This window comes from Choloepus didactylus, chromosome 17 (genome assembly GCF_015220235.1).
Source record: "Choloepus didactylus isolate mChoDid1 chromosome 17, mChoDid1.pri, whole genome shotgun sequence".
Lineage (NCBI taxonomy): Eukaryota > Metazoa > Chordata > Mammalia > Pilosa > Megalonychidae > Choloepus > Choloepus didactylus.
The window spans coordinates 4,249,041-4,269,096 of NC_051323.1; the positions used below are offsets into that span (position 1 = coordinate 4,249,041).

The 20,056-nt window shown below is 42.2% G+C and overlaps 1 protein-coding gene across 3 annotated transcripts in view; it reads left to right on the forward strand.

Annotated features, from left to right (window-relative positions):
- Positions 1-551: 551 nt before the first annotated feature.
- Positions 552-20,056, forward strand: part of EIF2AK3 (eukaryotic translation initiation factor 2 alpha kinase 3) — an 86,265-nt gene continuing 66,760 nt past the window's right edge. For all 3 annotated transcript variants that reach the window (XM_037806782.1, XM_037806783.1, XM_037806784.1), the window contains exon 1: positions 552-1,039. In XM_037806782.1, coding sequence (XP_037662710.1) covers positions 747-1,039 — 293 coding nt within the window. In that variant the 5' untranslated portion in view covers positions 552-746. The remainder of the gene's footprint in view (positions 1,040-20,056) is intronic.

The following is a 20,056-nucleotide window of genomic DNA, read 5'->3' on the forward strand; positions in this document are numbered from 1 at the left end:
TCTCCTGTGACCGCCGCGGCCCTTCACCGCCGTTTGTTTGGCCACTTATTTTTCCTGCTTCGCGTCTGTCTTTCCGGGCAAGGCAGCGTCCGTGGGCTGCCGCCTCCACGCCACCAGGGACTCACCTTCTGCTGGCTCCCACTAGGGACCCGCCTCTTCACACTCAGAATCCGCCACGTAGTAAGCGCGGCTTCCAACCAATCAAAACAAAGACGCCTCAGCACTCTGACGGACATGCGCTCTCACCAATGCTTTTCCAACCTTCCTCCGGAGACTCGCCTTAAGGGGCGAGGCCGAGCGCCTCGATGGCCAATCCCCTCCGGGCAAAGGTAATCCAGGAACTGCTGAGCCTGCCAATCAAGCAAGAAGGCCGCAGGGAGCGGCATTTCTCATTGGGTAGGCTGTCCGGAAGAGGGCCAGGCTTCGGGCGAAGAAAGTGCGGGTTGATTGGCCAGCGTGATGTTGACAACCGGGAAAGCCCGCCTTCCCTGGTAGGGCCCGCCCGGGTTCCCGGAGTGGCGGTGGCCCCAGCCAATCGGAGGACGCAGGCCCGCAGAGTTGGCTTGATGGGCGATGTCCGAGCGAGGCTGTCACTCCGGAGGCAGCAGCGGCGGCCGGGCTGAGACGTGGCCCGGAGAACGCTGCTGGCTGCCCAGGCTATCCTCGCCCGGGTGGCGGCTCCGAGCCGCGGCAGACGCGGGTGCGGACGGCCGGGCCTCGATGCAGGCCCCCGGGGCGGGCCGCTGATGGAGCGCGCCGCGCGCCCGGGGCCGCTCGCGTGGGCGCTGCTACTACTGCTGCGGCTGGCGCTGGGGCCCGGGGCCACCGCGCGCGCCCGCGACCTCCCGGGGCCCGCTGCCCACGCGCCCTTCAGCCTGGGGGCGGCGGCCGCGCCCACCTCCGCTACCCGGGTACCAGCGGCGGGGGCTGCGGCGGAGGTGACGGTGGAGGACGCCGAAGTGCTGCCGGCAGCAACGGGCGAGCAGGAGCCGCGGGAAACCGGGCCCGAGGATGACTCGGAGCTGCAGCCGCGTGGCAGGTGAGGGGCGTGGGCCGGGTGTCCGGGCTGGGGACCGGAGGTCCGGGCCAGGGATCAGGCCGGGGCCGGGGTCGGGGCTGGGGGTCCGGGCTGGGGTCGGGCCTGGGGATTGGGGCCGGGGTCCGGCCTGGAGGTCGGGTGTGGGGTTCCGGGATAGAGGTCGGGGTTGGGGGTCGGGGCCGGGGTCCGGAGGTCCGAACTAGGGGTCAGGGTCGGGGTCTGGCCCGAGGTCGGGGGTCCGGGCCGGGAGTGCTTGGAGAGCCGGGCGCAGGGCTGGCAGGGAGCGTCACTTCCCCTCGATGGCTTTGGGCCCTCCTCGTCCTCCCAGGTTGGTGTTGATTTGACAGATGTTTGGGAAAAGGAGTTTTTTGTTTCCCTTTTAAACACACGCTGTAGGGCCCCCAGACGGGGGTTGAGGTCAGTATTTCTCTAATTGGGATGCGCCGAACACCTGCATCGAAATCACCCGGGGACCCTTGGTGAAAGGCACGGTTTTCTGGACTCCACTGCAGTTTTACGGACCGGGTTCTGGGCAGTTCTTGAAGTTCTTGAGAGCACTGAAGTTTGAGAGCTATGGATGGGTTCCTGAATATTGGCAGTTGTTTGATATTTAGAGGTTTGGCCATGTAAACATTTATAGGATTGTCTTGGCTGACTTGCTAAGCCTGCTTTAAAATGCTATTTTAAGATTCATGTTTTTAAGCACTTTTCAAAGTATAGAAACAAATGGAAGGCATTTTAATTGCTGAATGTTTTTCAGACGGCTAATTTCACTCACCCAGGGAGAAAAAGATGGAATGATGAAAGGAGCATTAGGTAAATTAAACCTGAGAGGGTTAGAATCTGCATTAGAAAATATTGGACATTTATAATGTAGTAATTACAAATTAGATTTAATTGTTAATAAAATATCAGAACCTTGACATATGTATACCTGGAAACTACTATAAAGAGTCTAGGCACCATTCGAATATTTACAAGTAGATTTTTCTTTTAAAAAGCAAATGTTTAACCAAGTTTTCTTAGATTTTGCTGATAAATCAACTCCTGCAAGAGTGGTTGTTTTTGTATGTGTGTGTGTTTGTCTTAGATAAACTTCTGAAGCACCTGCTCAAAGTAAATTGCATGAAGTAAAGTGAGATGCTTTGTTTTTCTTGGAATACAAATCCACTTGAGCACATATTATTGCCACTCACAAGGGAGCAAGATGTCCTGGTGATACAGAGGTTAGGCAGATAGTCCCTGCCCTCCAGGAGCTTACAGTGTGGCCATGGGGATAAAATGAGGTGACCTACCATTGCATTACAGAGCACAGGTGCTGCAAATTCAGGTTTCTGTGGGCTTCAGAGGGTGGGGTGTGAGGGTGATGTAGGGGAGAAGATAAGAAAAGGCCATGGCAGAATGAGTTGGTTCTTGAAAAGTGGGTTTAGCAGACAGGACTGAGGAAACATCAAGAGGCTGTAAAGTGTGTCCAGGGAACATTTTCTCTGTATGTACATCTCTCTGTCCATATATGTGTGGTCTTTGTGTAAGAGAGAGAGACACCCTGGAATGCTGTGCTGTGCAGAGTAGAAGATGAGTCAAGAAAAATAGGTTGGAGCCATTTTGTATATACAACTTTACTGATAACATCGGTATCATCAGGCAGCATGCTGGAATTCCGGAATCAGACACCACCCCAGACCTACTGAATGGAAATCTGCATTTTTAACAAGATGACCCGGTATTTCACATGCACCTTATAGTTTGAGAGGCATTGTGTAGAGTGTCTGGAAGGCCAGACATGATCAAAGTTGTCCTTTAAGAATGTTTCTCTAGCAACAACATATACTAAAAATTTGAGGTAGGAATACTAAAAGGAGAGTGTTATAGCCATTCAGATGAGAGGTTTAGTGTTGAGTGGATATAAGACACAGAGAGGACAGATCTGAGAGTATAAGGCAGACTCTTGGTTGCTGGCAAGTGAACCGATTCCTCCTCCCTTGGGACCCTGTCCAAAGATTTGCACTGAGTGACCAGGGGATGAGAGCTCCCATAGGAATATAGAGTGGTTGAAGGGGGCAGAGAAGAAGAGGTAAGGGATTTAGCATGGGCCTGGTAACTCAGAGGTGCAGGCTGGGCGGTCCCACAGAGACATTTGGTGAGATCCAGCGACTGGGCAGATAGTTGAAGCTGTAAGAAAGAGAAGACTCGTGACAGAACCTCAGGAATGCCTTATATTTGGGGAGGAAGATGAGTCATCAAAAGAGACAGAAATGTAGCTGGCCAGGCTGGAGGTGCTGGATGAGGACTGCGAAGAATGAGGGTTGTGGTGATGGACACACTTGAAGAACTTAAGTAAAACAGTAGAGACCATACTCAGATTGCCAGAGGTTAAGGACACATCTCTTTGTATCCTACTGCCCCTTTCCCTCACTGCCAGGCCTGATGAGAGACAATTTTTAGGACAAGGAACTTCTGATCTTATTTATAGGCTGAGAGGAGGGAAGCTGTATGGACAGGTTGAAAATAAAAGCAATGTACGAGGTGGTGAAGGGAGTTGGTGAGAATCTACTTGGTGAGCAGGAGGAGCACTTCTTAGAAACAAGAAGAGTGAAAATAGAGGGATTTTTCCTGGTAAGACAAAGTGATCTGCAAACAGAATTGGTGAGGTTTAGGGCTCTGGTCCTGATGGATCTGCCTGGAAGTGTGGACTTGGGAAAGTTTGAGAAACCTTGGGTGAGTAGATTGATAGTCAACCGGGGATAAATATGCAAAGTTTATAAAACCTTCTAAGTGCTCTTAAAAAACAAAAGTCAAAAACTAGAGACTATTGGTTCCATATTAATAGACCCGTATCCTGTTTGTTTCAAGAAGGAGGATTAGGGGAACAGATTTGAATTAACCAAGCGTTTGCTGCAAACATCTGTGAAGCTAGATTTGCAGACTTTTTACAGAAGAGGTGGGGAGTTAAGATCTTGATTTTTGCATGTTGTCTTTTAATGTTCAAGAAGTGATATGAGACTGGCTTGTGCTTTTTTTTCTCTTGATGTAATTCATTGCTTTCATTCTGACTGCTTACTGTGTACCTCAAATGTGTGAATGAGTGAATTCAGTAATTTTCATTTAAAAGTGGCTAAAATAAACTTGCTTTTCTAGTAGCAGTCTATGTTGGTGCTTCTATGAAACATTGCATTTAGTTGAAATTTAAATAGCTTGGTCACTGTAGAAAGTTGGAAAGAAAATCTCAATCTCACTTGGCTGTCAGGCCCTAGGCTCATTGGCATAATCTATGAAATGCCAGTTTTCTGTCTGGAACACAAATAGCAATTTGGAAAGTGTCACTTGGGGTTCTTGGCAGTAGGGTGAGCATCTGTAGATTGAGGACATTCTGACAATCTCGGAAGTTCTGAAGAATCAGTTTTATCCTGACTGTCACGCTAATTTGCAAAGTATACGTCCCTTTTCTCTCCGTCTCTAATTCCCCTCTAACAAAAGTGTTGCTAAATTTAACATTAATCTGTGGTGCTTCTTCAGTTTGTGCATCTGTAAACCTATTTTTTCTGGATTAAGTGAGATAACATGAAAATACTTTGCAAATGTTCAATAATTTAGGACCTCTTTATTCCTTTCTCCTTTCTGTCCTTTCACAAATTGATCTGATGTGAAACAAAAGTACAGAAATCTCGTCTTCATATTTTCAGATTTGTAATCATGCTTTATTTTAAAAAAAACTAACAGGACCACTGAATAATAAAATTTCAGAATACAGTGCTGAAAGGCAACTCAGTCATCTAGTCCTAGCGCTGCTCACTCTTCTGATTTCAGACTCTTAAAGTTGACTGAAAACCACACTAAAAGAAGACTTTATGTATAACTTTCAAAGCAAGTTGTAAATAAAAATAACATAGTTTGGGGTGAGTAAATGATTTTCCTTCCTCTCCACATTTGTCTTTTTAGCTTGGTTGATGCTTGGACTCTGGATATAATGTACAACGGATGGGGGAGACTGTGCTCTTTATTCGAACCCTCCTCAGTGCCCTTCTGGACATTTTGTCCAAGGGGCCTGTCTTCATCAATTGCTGAGAATTTAGCCTCAGCCTGGCTCTGCATTCCCTACTTCCTGTCTGAGAACTCCATCTGCTTTCTTCCTCTTGGTAAAGCAGGAGCTGCCTTGTACATTTTTATGATAAAATGTTTTAAAATAAACATAATTTAAAAATTATGTGTCCTATTGAAATTAAGTTGGTATCAAAGAAAAACAAGATTATGTTATGGATTTAAGAGTTTAATTTTAAGCCCCACAGTAAACACAAAGAAATTATCAGAGAATATGACCATAGAGATGAAAAGTAGAGTATGGGTTATGAGAAGTGGGGGAAGGGGCAATGGGGAGTTAAGAAATGAGTATAGGGTTGCTGTTTGAGGTGAAGGGAAATTTCTAGTAATGGATGGTGGGAAGGTGATAGCATTACAACATTCTAAATGTGATTAATCCCACTAATGGAATGGGAAGATTTAGTCTGTATATATGTTTCCACAATTGAGAGACAAAAAAAAAAAAAAAAAGACAGTCTAAACAGATGACAATTGAATGCCAAGGATGATCCTGGATGGGTTCTGAGGATGGAGGACAGGAGGCTCAAAGGGACACAGTTGAGACATAAGGAAAAGGAAATGTAGAATGTAAGCTTTGTGTCTGTTGAATCTCTTGTATTTCTTAGCTGCACTTAATGGGATTGCATAAAAGAATGTTCTTCTTCATGGGAATTGTATATGTGAATTATAGTGTTTGTTCAAGGATGTGTGCAGCTAGCTCCCATATGTTCAGAAGACAGAGCAATAGATGATGGATGATAGATAGGGAGGGAGGGAGGGAGGGAAAGAAATAGCAGTGTGACAGCATGTTAAAGTTAGTGGATCAGGGTATCGGGGATCAGGGAATGCTGGAGTTCTGTGTATGGGGTTTGTATTGTTTTTGCGACTATTCCCATAACTTTGAATTTATTTCAAAATAAAATGTAAAAAAAGATAATAATAAAATAAAAAAATTAAAAAAATAAAATACAGAGAGGAGAAATTATAGGTCACAGAACTAAATGTGAGGGGGGAGATTTTTTTTTCAGCTTGTTCTGTTTGTAAATAACCATTTTGATTAAAAATATTTTATAAATAAGCCAGACACAAAAGGACAAATATTGTGTGATCAGATTGATATGAAATAATTAGAATAAGCAAACTCATGGAGTTAGAAACTAGAATATAGGTTACCAGGGGCTGGGGTGGGGGTAGGGAATGGGGAATTGTTGCTTAATTGGTGCAGAGATTCCGTTTGGGGTGATGGAAAAGTTTTGGTAATGGATGGTGGTGATGGGAAAGCAACATTGTTAGTGTAATTAACACCACTGGATTATATACTTGAATGTGGTTAAAGGGGAATTTTAGGTTGTATATATAGGTATAATAAAAATTTTAAAACAAAACCATAAGACTGTACGATACAAACAGTGAACCCTAATGTAAACTGTGAACTATAGTTAATACTATAATTATAACTATAATGTTTCATCAGTTGTAACAAAGGTACCTCACTAGTGCAAAGTGTTAATAATAAGAAAAACTGTGTGTGTTTGAGTGGGGGTTATAAAGGAACTCTGTATTTTCTGCATGATTTTTCTGTAAACCTGCAACTTCTCTCATTAAAAATAATAAAATTCATAGACTACAGTAGGAAAAAATGCTTTAGAAATGTTTTACTCCAACAGGAAAAGGTTATCTGTCATTCCCATTTTGGCTGTAACTAGCTGCTATCTCAAACTTATGCAGTATCATTGGTAATTTTTGACATTATATTTATTTTGATTTGGGGCATGGCTAGTCTTGTCATATATTTAAATAAAGGAGGTTTGACTTGAAGATTTACTTAGGAGATGAGGACTAGGAAATAAACTCCAGTTGGTTTTTTTTTAAACAGGACCAAATGCTTCCTTTAGTGAGAGCAAATGTTTGGGTTAAGGAGAATTCATGGATATATACATTAAAAAATATATATAAATATATATATTTATGTGTATATAATATATATACACATATATATAATGTATATATAAATATATACATTAAAAAATATATATATTTAACTAAATCACATTTTAACTCTGGAGTGTTTTGTTTGTTTTTTTTTTTCAAGAAAGGAAATGCAAAAATTTAAAGTAAGCAATTGTTAATGTGAGAACTATTCAATTCATATAATCTCCTTTCACATACTTCTCTGCTTTGACATGGGAAATTTCTACAGGAATAAAACTCCTTTAAAATTATTTTATGAAGGCATTCAGCGTACACCTATCAGACCCCGATAAACGTAATTTTAGTGTATTCTGAGAGACTTAAGTAAGAGCAAAAGAATTTTAAAATTGGATCTTCCTTATGACATAAGGTCATTTCTGCTAAATCAAGGTCCGAGTCAGAGCAATAGTAGGATAAATGATATCTTGGTGAGCTTTCTGGAAAGAAATTAAAAGCTACCTGTTATAATAATTTACCTGTTGTCACTTATGCACACTTACAGTTAACAGAATGATAGAATTAGAATTAGAAAACCTAAATTCACGGTCCTGTTCAAAGCCTCTTATTTTGTGCATAACCTTGGGCAAGTCACTTCTTTTTACATATTTCTCAATCTTTTTTGTTTTTGTTTTGTGTGGATAATAGTGTCTGCCCTACCAGGGCTTATTCATTAAACAAACGGTTGTTGCTCTTTAGTGGGGTTAGGCCCTGTTAGGTGCTGACAGTAGATGAAGGGGATGCTCATCTAGTTCTTGAGAGGCTTGAGGCCTGGCAGGGAGATTGTGTTAAAGAATTTACTATGATGGGTAAGAAGTGACCTAAAAGCAGTATGAGAGTGGAGAGAATGGAAAAGCTCAGTGAGCGGGTCCTTGAGTGTGAAAAGTGTTCAGAACTAGTAGGCGGCAGGTATGTAGTGAACCAGGCGCAGAGGATGAGCACACCAAGCAATTGCTCCCAAGTAAAGCTCTGGGACCCCTGTGTTTGTGCAAAGGTAAAACGGAGATCCGTGAGTGTGATGGTTAGGTTCATGTGTCAGCTTGACCAGGTCATGGTGTCCAGGTGTCTGGTCATGCAAGCACTGGCCTAACTGTTAACTGCAAGGACATTTGTGGCTGGTTAATAAACCAGAATGCTGGCTGTTGAATCATCAGTCAATTGACTGCACCTGTGACTGCTTACATCAACAAAGGGCATGTCTTCATCAATGAATCAATTCAGTCAGCTGGATTTAATCTGATCAGTTGAATACATTTAAGGGAGAGAGAACCTTCACTTCTTCTTTGGCTAGCCAGCGAAGCGTTTTCTGAGGAGTTCATCAGTAATCTTTATCTGAATTGCCAGTTTGCTGCCTGCCCTACAGAATTTGGTCTCGTGTATCCTGCCCTACAGAATTTGGACTCATGCATCCCCACAGTTGCATGAGGCACTTTTATAAAATCTTATATTTACAGATATCTCTTGTTGGTTCTGTTTCCCTAGAGAACCCTAACTAATATAGCTTGGTACCGGGAGTAGTTCTTGAGAAACAGAATCTTAAAATGGTCATTTACAATTGGTTTTCTACTCTGATTAGATTCAGAGACACTAATGACTCCATTTCCAATAATCAAGATGGCACTGACAGTTCATGGCATGAGTTGGCAATGGAGATACGCAAAATATCACCGTTGGATTCTCCTAATCATACTCTTGTACAAAGCAAAGCTCTGGGTGACAGTGTTTTTGCAGAGTTAAGGGGTATAGTGATGTTGGCTGGTTGCTCTTAGATACACTGGATAAAGTTATAAGAGGAAGGGACGAGCTAAAGGCTTCTAATTTGAAACTTAAGGGCTGTATGACAGATGTAAAGGTTTCTATGTGTGCCCTGAAAGAAAATCTTATTTCCTGTGGCCACAGACTTGAGATTTCTGAAAACCAGACTCAGAGTCCCATTGTGTGAGTAGCAGATTTACAACGTAAACAAATCTCAACCTCGCAGGGTGTCTGTTGTTAAAGTAAAGGCACTGGTTAGAAAAGAATGGGATCCTGAAACTTGGGATGGGGACATATGGATTGATAATAATGGCAGTGAGGACACTGGAACCCTGGATTCTGCTCAGTCTTTGCTACATACACCTGTAATGGTCTGCCCTGTGGACACAGCCTGTAACCTCCAGTCTGCCCTGAAGAGCCTGCCATACAACCTCTACCTAAAGAGATTAACCCTTCAGTGCCTGCTAAACCTATAATCACCTCTCCTGAGGAAGCAGCCCTCACTTCTCTGTCTGCAGAGATTAATCCTGTTTCACAAGATGAAACTACAACAGAATGACCTGAGGTAAATGGCTTGAGGGATACTTCTAATTCTTTTCATGACCCACCACCACCATCACTCTTTTCTTCGAGACCTATAACTAGACTAAAGTCCCAACAGGCCCTGAAGGGTGAGGTACAAAGTGTGATCTATGAAGAAGTACACTATATTCTAAAAGAACTGCATGAGATTTCTAATTTATATAGACAGAAATCAGGGGAATACGTGTGGGAATGGATGGTATGGATGTGGGATAAGTGGAAGGAATATAAGGTTGGATCAGGCTGAATTTATTGATATGAGCCCACTAAGCAGAGATTTCCTCATTCAGTGTTGTAGCTTGAGGGGTTAGAAAGGGCGTTAACAGTTTCTTTGGGTGGTTGGCTGAAACATGGATCAGAAGGTAGCTGACACTACCTGAGCTAGAAATGCCGGAACTGCCCTGGTATAATGTAGAGGAGGGGATTCAAAGGCTTAGAGAGATTGGAAAGTTAGAGTGGATTTATCATAGAAGACCTGCTCACACACCCCTGTAATGTCCAGAGGACACACCTTTTACCAGGATTGTGAGGAATAAATTTGTGAAACTAGCTCCATTATCCCTGAAGAGGTCTGTAGTTGCTCTTCTCTGTAGGTCAGATATTACTGTGGGAACTACTGTCACTGAACTGGAATCCTTAAACACAATGGGATAATTGGATCCTGAATCGCCAGTTTTTTCTAACTGTAATAGACAGATATTCTGGATATGGGTTTGCCTTCCTTGCACACAATGCTTTTGCTAAAACTACCATCTGTGGACTTATGGAATGCCTTATCCACCATCATGGTATTCCACACAGCGTTGCTTCTGACCGAGGAACCCACTTCACAGCAAATGAAGTGAGGGAATGGGCACATGCTCACGGAATTCTCTGGTCTTGCAAAGTTTCCCATCATCCAGAGGCAGCTGGGTTGATAGAACAGTGGAATGGCCTGTTGAAGACTCAATTACGGCGCCAACTAGGTGGCAATACATTGTGAGCTGCAACAGTGTTCTCCGGGAGGCTGTGTATGCTCTGAATCAGCGTCCACTCTATGGTGCTGTTTCTCCCATAGTCAGGATTCACGGGTCCAGGAATCAAGGGTGGAAGCAGGAGTAGCACCACTCACCATCACTCCTAGTAATCTAGGAAAATTTTTGCTTCCTATCCCTTCAAGCTTAAGATCCGCTGGTCTGCAAGTCTTAGTTCCAAAAAGGAAGAGTGCTTCTACCAGGAGACACAACAATAATTCCGTTGGACTGGAATTTAAAATTGCCCATTGGCCACTTTGGGCTTTTCATGCCTCTGAATCAACAGGCAAGGAAGAGGATTACTGTACCGGCTGGTGTGATTGATCCTGACTATCAAGGGGAATTAGCACTGCAGCTACACAGTGGAGGTAAAGAAGAGTTTTGCAGGAATACAGGAGGTCCCCTAGGGCGTCTCTTAGTACTACCATGCCCTGTGATCAAAGTCAGTGGAAGACTGCAACAACCCAATCCAGGCAGGATTACCAGTGGCCAAGAAACTTCAGGAATGAAGGTTTGGGTCACCCCACCAGGCAAAGAACCACGGCCAGCTGAAGTACTTGCTGAGGGTAAAGCGAACATGGAATGAGTGTGGAAGAAGGTCGTGATAAATATGAACTACGGCCATGTGACCAGTTACAGAAATGAGGACTATGATGGCATGAATATTTCTTCCTTGTTTTGTATGAGTATGTTTGTATTTGTCCATAAAACAAATATCTTTGTTTTCTTCTCTATCTTATCACCCTTATCATATGGCATAAGCTGTATTGTTTGTTTTGCAGTATTTAAGTTAAGGGAAATCAAGTTTAAGAGTCAATATCACCCCAGGACTTGTACCCTATTCTGGAGAGATTTAGTGCTTTTCCAGTTGTACGCAGGTCAGCTGAGTATTGTCAGGCAAAATATATGTCTATTATTGTGCTCTACTTAGAGATAAAGTATGGCTTAAGGTGATGTGTATAACTGCCAGGTTGACAAGAGGAGGACTGTGATGGTTGGGTTAATGTGTAACTTGGCTGGGTGATGGTGTCCAAGTTTCTGGTGAGGCAAGCACTGGCCTAACTGTTACTGCAAGACATTTGTGGCTGGTTAATAAACCAGAAGGCTGGTTTATTAAATCATCAGTCAGTTGACTGCACCTATGAGTGATCACATCAATGAAAGGCATGTCTTCCACAATGAGAGAATTCAATCAGTAGGATTTAATCCAATCAGTTGAAGACTTTTAAGGGAGAGAGACAGGACCTTCACTTCTTTGGCTAGCCAGTGTCTCCTGAGGAGTTCATCAAACACCTTCCTCGGAGTTGCCAGTTTTCTGCCTGTTCTATGGAATTTGGACTCATGCATCCCCATGGTTGCATGAGACACTTTTATAAAATCTTATATTTACAGATATCTCTTGTTGGTTCTGTTCCCTGAGGAACCCTAACTAATACAATGAGTTTGTTGGTATTTTAAAGAACCTAGTGGAAATTGGACATTTAATGAGGCTAATTAAAAAGTCAAGTTTCTTTGCTTTGAGCTAGAATTATATTAAACCTAATATAGTAATTCTATTATTTCTGTTCAGAAATCTTGCATATTTTGATTGGCACTTAAATGTTTCCTCTAAAGATGGTGGAATTAATTATAACTGATGTTCATTTGGCAAATGAAATCATTTAAGACATGGAACAAAAAAATAAAAAATAAATTGACAGGGTAACTTTGTTGAAAAGGCTAGAAAACTGGCGTGTGTGTGTGTGTGTGTGTGTGTGTGTGTGTGTGGTGGCGAAATGGGATAGATAGAGAAAGAGGAGATTGGGTTGGGAGAAGAGGAAGCGGCCAGGATGAGAAAAGTACATTGAGACCAAATGATGAAAGGCTTTGTGTCCCATTCCAAGTAGCGTGGACTTCATCTGCTGGGCACAGAGGAGCTTCAGAAGTTTATCAGATCTCTATCATAGAAACATAACTGTTATAAGGGAGAAGGAAAAAGAGGCACGAGGCAGGAAGATATGCCAGAAAACCTTTTGATGGTGTTCTGATGAGAAATGAGAATATGTTCTAGGTCAAGGGCAGTGGTATTGAAAAAGAGGGACAGATTTAAGAGAAGCCTCAGAAATAGAATCAGCAGAACATGGCTTTTGTCTGAATGCACAGGGTGAGGGAGAAGGTAGTTAAGGTTTGGTTTAAATGTTAGGTGACAGTGGATGGCTATATTGTCAGGGAAGAAAGAAGGAGGAGGAATAGGTTGTGGGAGAGAAGAGAAGTTCTGATATGTTATAGCAATAATAGCAGGTAGACCCTGATGAAAATGCGGAACTAAGGTCGGGAGAGAGATGGTGAACTCTGAATACTGTGTAGGTTTGGGAGCTGTCACAGTTCAGGTGGAGTTGAAGTTGGGGTATTGGGTATCTAGTAAGAAAAAGTAGAACAAACAGAAAAGCGCCCACGCTGGAGCTCCATGGGCTCCTTGCTGGTCTGAGAGCCGAAGATGGTAGGTGAGGCTCCAAGGGGCTGGTCCTGTAAGAGCGGGAGAAAGAAGACTGTCCAGAATGAGGAGCTGGCAAGTCAGAGTCACTGAAAACCTTTCTTGAGAGTACCTTGGAAGAATTGGATTGTGGGCGAGAGAACAGTGCTTGCTCCTGAAAGATCCTAACAAAAACTTTGCAAACTGAAGCAAGTTCCAAAAGAGTTAGCTGACAAGGTTGGTCAATATGCCTTATTCGTCCAAGAAATGTTATGATTTTTACTCCAAGGAAATAGCCCTATGAGGTAAATCAGTGTTTGCTGAATGGGCCTTATCACCTGGGCCTAAGACCCTCACCCAGGCACTCATTAAAATACAGACTCCCGAGTCGGGCAAGATGGCGGCATAGAGAGGAATGGAAGCTAAGTAGTCCCCCTGGAACAACTACAAAAAAACGGAAACAACTAGTAAATAATCCAGAATAACTGCGGGGGGACAAACGAGACCATCCATTCATCATACACCAACCTGAATTGGGAGGAATGCCCGAGAACACAGCATAAAATCTGTAAGTAAAACCTGCAGATCCAAGTCGTGAGACCCCCTCCCCCATAGCCCGAGCTGCAAAGCCTCATAGTGCCAGAGAGAAGCTCTCTCCCAGCAAGCGAATATAGCTCAGCTGAGCTCCAACTGGGGTTTTAAGTAGTGAGTGTGAACTGCTCACTACAGGTACGCAGCCCCAAAAAACAGACAGAGGCTTTGGGTGACGGCTGACCTGGGAGAGCTGGAGGGTCACCTTGGACTGGGTCGGAAGGGGACTATCTGTTTCTTTTTTGGCTCAGTGGAGAAAGCCCCAGTCATTTTCAGTTTCCAGGGCTGTGACTCCGGGAAGGGTGGAGACACCACAAGCAGAGAGAGAGACCATTGAAATGCTAATGACCTCCACCTGAGGAGTCTGTCTTCTCTAGGAGGAAAGGGATGGGGCCCTTTCCATTCAGAACCAGACCCCAGAGCCTGGGGGAACATGGCCATACCTCCTCACACCAGTCAAGAATTACAGGCTAACAGGCATCACCTACTGGGCAGAAAAGCACAGTGACCTGAGGCATCAAAGGGTGGAGCAATTTTCTAAGACACACCCACAGGGAAACCAGATACTGAACATTTCTTCCCTCTGGGACCTGAGCCTGTTCTGGTCTGGGAAAACCTGATTTGGATAACCAAGGAAACCATGCCTAGACAACAGAAGATTACAACCTACACTAAGAAAAACAAAGTTATGGCCCAGTCAAAGGAACAAACGTACACTTCAACTGAGATACAGGAATTTAAACAACTAATGCTAAATCAATTCAAAAAGTTTAGAGAAGATATTGCAAAAGAGATAGAGGCTGTAAAGGAAGCAGTGGGCATGTATACGGCAGAAATCAAAAGTTCGAAAAAACAACTAGTAGAATCTATGGAAATGAAAGGCACAACACAAGAGATGAAAGACAAAATGGAAACATACAACAGCAGATCTCAAGAGGCAGAAGAAAACACTCAGGAACTGGAGAACAAAACACCTGAAAGCCTACACGCAAATGAGCAGATGGAGAAAAGAATGAAAAAATATGAGCAACGTCTCTGGGAACTCAAGGATGAAACAAAGTACAATAATGTACGTATCATTGGTGTCCCAGAAGGAGAAGAGAAGGGAAAGGGGCGAGAAGCAATAATAGAGGAAATAATTAATGAAAATTTCCCATCTCTTATGAAAGACATAAAATTATAGATCCAAGAAGCGCAGCGTACTCCAAACAGAAGAGATATGAATAGGCCTACGCCAAGACACTTAATAATCAGATTATCAAATGTCAAAGACAAAGAGAGAATCCTGAAAGCAGCAAGAGAAAAGCAATCCATTACATACAAAGGAAGCTTAATAAGACTATGTGCAGATCTCTCAGCAGAAACCATGGAGGCAAGAAGGAAGTGGTGTGATATATTTAAGATACTGAAAGAGAAAAACCGCCAACCAAGAATCCTGTATCCAGCAAAGCTGTCCTTCGAAAATGAGGGAGAGCTCAAAATATTTTCTGACAAACAGACAATGAGAGACTTTGTGAACAAGACACCTGTCCTACAGGAAATACTAAAGGGAGCACTACAGGGTAATAGAAGACAGGAGTGTGTGGTTTGGAACACAATTTTGGGAGATGGTAGCACAACAATGTAAGTACACTGAACAAAGGTAACTGAATACAGTTGAGAGAGGAAGGTGGGGAACATGTGAGACACCACAAGAAAGGAGGAAAGATAAAGACTGGGACTGTGTAACTTGGTGAAATCTAGAGTATTCAACAATTGTGATAAAATGTACAAATATGTTTTTTTACGAGGGAGAATAAGCAAATGTCAACCTTGCAAGGTGTTAAAAATGGGGAGGCATTTGAGGAGGGATGCAATCAGCATAAACTAGAGACTGTAACTAATGGAATCATTGTATTATGCTTCCTTTAATGTAACAAAGGTGATATACCAAGGTGAATGCAGATAAGAGGGGGGGATAGGGGAGGCATGTTAGACACTTGACATTGGTGGTATTGTCTGATTCTTTATTCTACTTTGATTTAAGGTTATTTTTCCTTTTGCTGCTTCCTAGCTGTCATTTTTTTTTCCTCTTTCTTCTGCCTCTCTACCTTCTTTGACTCTCCCTCCTGCCTTGTGGAAGAAATGTAGATGCTCTTATATAGATAGTGGTGAAGGTGGTGAACACATAAATGTATGACCATGCAGAAAACCATCGATTATTTACCTGGTATGGAATGTATGGTGAGTGAACAAAACCATTTTTAAAAAAAAATGGGTTGATGACAAAACCTCGAGGACAATATACTGAGTGAAATAAGCCAAACACATTAGGACAATTATGGCAGGGTCTCACTGATAGGAACTAACTATAATATGTAAACTCATAGACATGAAATATAAGGCACCAAAATATAGGACATGGCTTAAGAATGGGGAGTGGTTGCTTAGTATGAGCAGAATGTTCAACTAGGACGAACTTAAATGTTTGGAAATGAACAGGGGTGTTGGTAGCAAGATGTGAGAATAACTAACAGCGCCGAATGGAACGTGAATGAGGTGGAAACGGGAAGCTCAGAGTCAGATATGTTACCAGAAGGAAAGTTGGAGGTCAAAAGATGGGAATGTATAAAACTGAATCCTATGGTGGGCAATGTCCATGATTAACTGTACAAATATTAGAAAACTCTTCCATGAACCAGAACAAATGTACGACAATACAACTAGAAGTTAATAATAGAGGGGCATATAGGGAAGAACTATATACTTATTACAAGCTATATACTACAGTTAGTAGTATTTCAACATTTTTTTATAAACAGTAACAAATGTACTATATCAATACTAGGAGTCAACAATTGAGGGGGGTTGGTTAGGGATAGGGGAGGATTAGAGTTTCCTTTTCTTTTTTTCTTTTTTCATCTTTCACTTTATTTCTTGTCTGGAGTAATGAAAAGTTTCTAAACATTGAACAAAAATTAAGTGTGATGGATGCACAGCTGTATGAGGGTACCCAGGGGCAAGTGATTGTACACTTTGGATCTTTGGATAATTGTATGGTATCTGAACAATCTCAATAAAAATGAAAAAAAAAACAGACTCCCAAGCCCCCTCTTGGGATGGGGCCTGTGAACCTTTAATGGTTTTTAACGGATTTAATAATCATAAGATTATCCTTATGATCAGGCAAATTTGGGTGATGCTGAGATAGGTGAAGTAGCCGTATTTTACCCATGAGCAAAACAGGCTGAGTGAAGCTAGAGGAGAATAGGAGCAGAGATATGGGGATTGGACCCAGATCTGCCTTCCAGGTTCCGATTCTTTCCACTGGAAAAGCTGCCTCTGCAGTTCCTTTGATTTTTGAATAAATTAAGGGTCTTGCATCAACTTGGTAGAGAACTCGGAATAGGGTGAGTGGATGATGAAGAAAAAAATGGCTTTCTTTTGGCCCTATTTTTTGGTGGGGTGGGTGAGCCCATTTCTCATTTCTGATGTTTGTTCTAAATGCCGTCCTCTGATTTCCCTGTGCTCAGCCTGAGGGCTTTGTTCTTCACAGTGTCTGACTACTTGGTGCACTTTTCAGTCTATATTATGCCAGTGAGCATCTCTCTCTTAGACTCTGATTAGGTAGTCTAAATAGAAGCTTATCTTTCTTGTCCTGGTGGTGATGCTCAGTTAAAGCCACAGCAGAAGGGGCACCTCCCATGCAGAGGCATGCTTGTTAGGGGACTCGCTGCTATTCCCATTAAGAGTGGTTAAACTAATTAAGGGTACCCCACTCAAAGCTAATTAAGAGCCAGATTACATTAAGTATCAATAGCAGTTACAAAAGTGAGGTACTTAATTGTTCCTGTCCATATGTTTGTATTTCTTTTAAATATTGCTCAAATTTACACATACTCTCTAAATGTAGTAGTTGATTTGAAAATACCTTGTTTATTTTAAAAAGCAGAATAGATGAGCTAAAAAGAGTACTCTTTGACTTAAATACTCCCTATGATAGGTTTTCAGTGAAAGAATAGATATTAAACCCTAAATTACTCATTCAAATGTGTTATTTCATACACATAAGACATAGATATGAATATTTTGTTGGATTTTCCTTGTTTTGAGGGTGAGAGCTAGAATTTTATTATTTTCGTCTGAATATACCTCTAGCACACAACTAACCATATAGTCAGCAAAAGTATGGCTTTTTGTTGTTGTTGTTATGAGTAGAATATCTAGAGTGATAAATGAACAGTGTTAGTTCCAAATCTTCAAAAATAATATCTGAAGTGTTCCAATGGTCTCGGTTCTCGCGGGTTAACACTGTTTGCTTATGTTTAGTTTTGTTTCAATTGGAGTTTTTTCATTCAGCCGTTTATTTGTGGTAATGATTATCAAACAAAAAAATTAGACATGTCTGTAATGGGACTAGGAAAGCGTTAACGTGGCTCTCAACCCTTGCTCTCAAACTCAATTAGATTTTATTCCTTTTATTTGTAAAGCAGCACATCTGAGGTATGACTATTTTATATCCTTCATTATAAAATAGTTTTCCTACTCAAGTATCTCCCTCTTTCCCCACCACAACTTCCAATAGATGCATTTAACTTAATCTTCAGAAAACAAAAGGATAAAATGTGGGGAGGGGAGTTGAGTTGTTCCCTTTCTTTTCATTAATCGAAAATTATTGGAGTTTGTAATTTGACAGAAGTCTTTGTTTTCACGAATTAGACTAAGTTATTTGAAAAATTCAAAATTAGAATTAATGTACAGTTTGGAAACTAAATGTAGTTCGTTATTTTATTCACTTGACAAATTGCTCTTTGAAATGTTTCAAATGGGTTTACTTGAGCTGGTTTGTTTTGTTCAAATTGTAGCTTTGCTTTAAATTTGTGTGCATTGTATATTCAGTAAAATAGAAAATATAAAGTTGTATCTTATAATCCTAACCAGAAACATGACTATACACGGAAGGAATTTACATGGTCTTTGAAGCCAACGAATATAACTAACAAATTCCTAGAACAACTCATTTTTTCATTTGCCAGATATTTATTGAGAACAACTATGTGTTTGGAGGAGTATGTTCCAGGAGAAGGAACAGCAACTTGTGAAGACCCTAAGGGCAAATAGAACATCAAGTGTGTGAGGAATTGGGGGAGTCAATAGAGGACAGTGATTCTGGACATGTTAACTTTGAGATGCCTGTTAGACAGTCTAAATCTGGTGAAGAGTTCAGAGGAGATGCCTGGACCAGAGATACATAGAGCTGGGGATTGTCAGCATATAGATGGCACTTATAGCTAAGACTGGATGAGATCACCAAAAAAATTACCTGTAGGTAAACATTCTTATAAGAAGTAGGAGAAATGAGGAAGAACTAGAAAATGAGACTCAGGAGTAGCTTAGAATGAAGAATTCAAAAGCAGGGCAGTACGGTGTCCTGTAAGCCACGAGAAGACTGTTTTTTTTATGGAGGGAGAGAGAATAAGTCTGTCAGATGCTGCTGGGTGGCCAAGCAGACTAAGAACTGGGTGAGACCTGACCACGGGATTTATCAGCGTGGAAGTCATTGCTAACTCAGACAAGAACAGCTTCCTTGGGGTGGTGGGGACAAAAGCTTGATCAGAAATAGTTCAAGCAGAAGGAGAGGAGGGCATTTGGAGAGAGTGTTTAACAACTCTTTCAAGAAGTTTTGCTACAAAGGGAAGCAAGAATGAATCGGGGGAAAGCGATTTAATCTGATTTGGTTTTCAAGTTGAGGAGGAATGCTGAGGCAGATGCTTCAGAAGAGAAGGAATAATTGATGATGTAGAAGCAAGAGGGGAGAGATTTGCGGGAGCCTGTCTTCAGTGCTCTCGAGGGAAGGATCTGCTGCCTAGGAGGAAGTGTTGGTGGACAGTTCACTGTCAGTAATAGGAAGGAGGGGAGGTAGGATAACTGATAGATATCGTGTGGGAAGCAATCTTTTTGATTGCCTTTGTTTTCTCAATGAAATAGGAAGCACAGTCACAGATGCATGAGCTTGGAAAAGGTAGTGTTGGAAGCTTGAGTAGACCCAGGCACTGGGATGGGGTATTACGATTGTTGAGCACCAGTCATGGCCTTTCGAAGGTTGGTGTCATGAATTTAAAGTGAGACCAGTCAGCCAGGTTATGTTTCTCTTCAGCTACATTCAGCTGCACAGATACAGGAATGGGAAAAGGCAGAAAGTTGGATTTAACCAGGGTTAGAGTTCTGCCAGGCGAGTGTGTCAGTCCAAGAGGGGATAGGAAGGTGAGGGTGTAAGAAGGAAGTGCTTAAAATGAAGGACTGTGGAATTTAAACCAGATCAGAAGTGTGGGCGTGGTGGTGGTGAAGGTCAGGGTAAAAGTGATTGGACCAGCGTAGGTTCTGGTGGGAAGGGGTGTGTTGAGTCAGGGATGTAGAGGAAATAAGCTAGAAAGAGGGGACTTTTTGAAGGAGGGGACTTTTTGTCTGGGTGTATAATGCTTGAAATTTACTGGGCAAGTGGGTTGTGGTGACTGGTAATGAACAAGGTCTGGAGTTTGACCATGGGAGGGCTGAAGCAAGGTAGACAGATAATTATAGAACAGAGAATTGAGGCAGAAG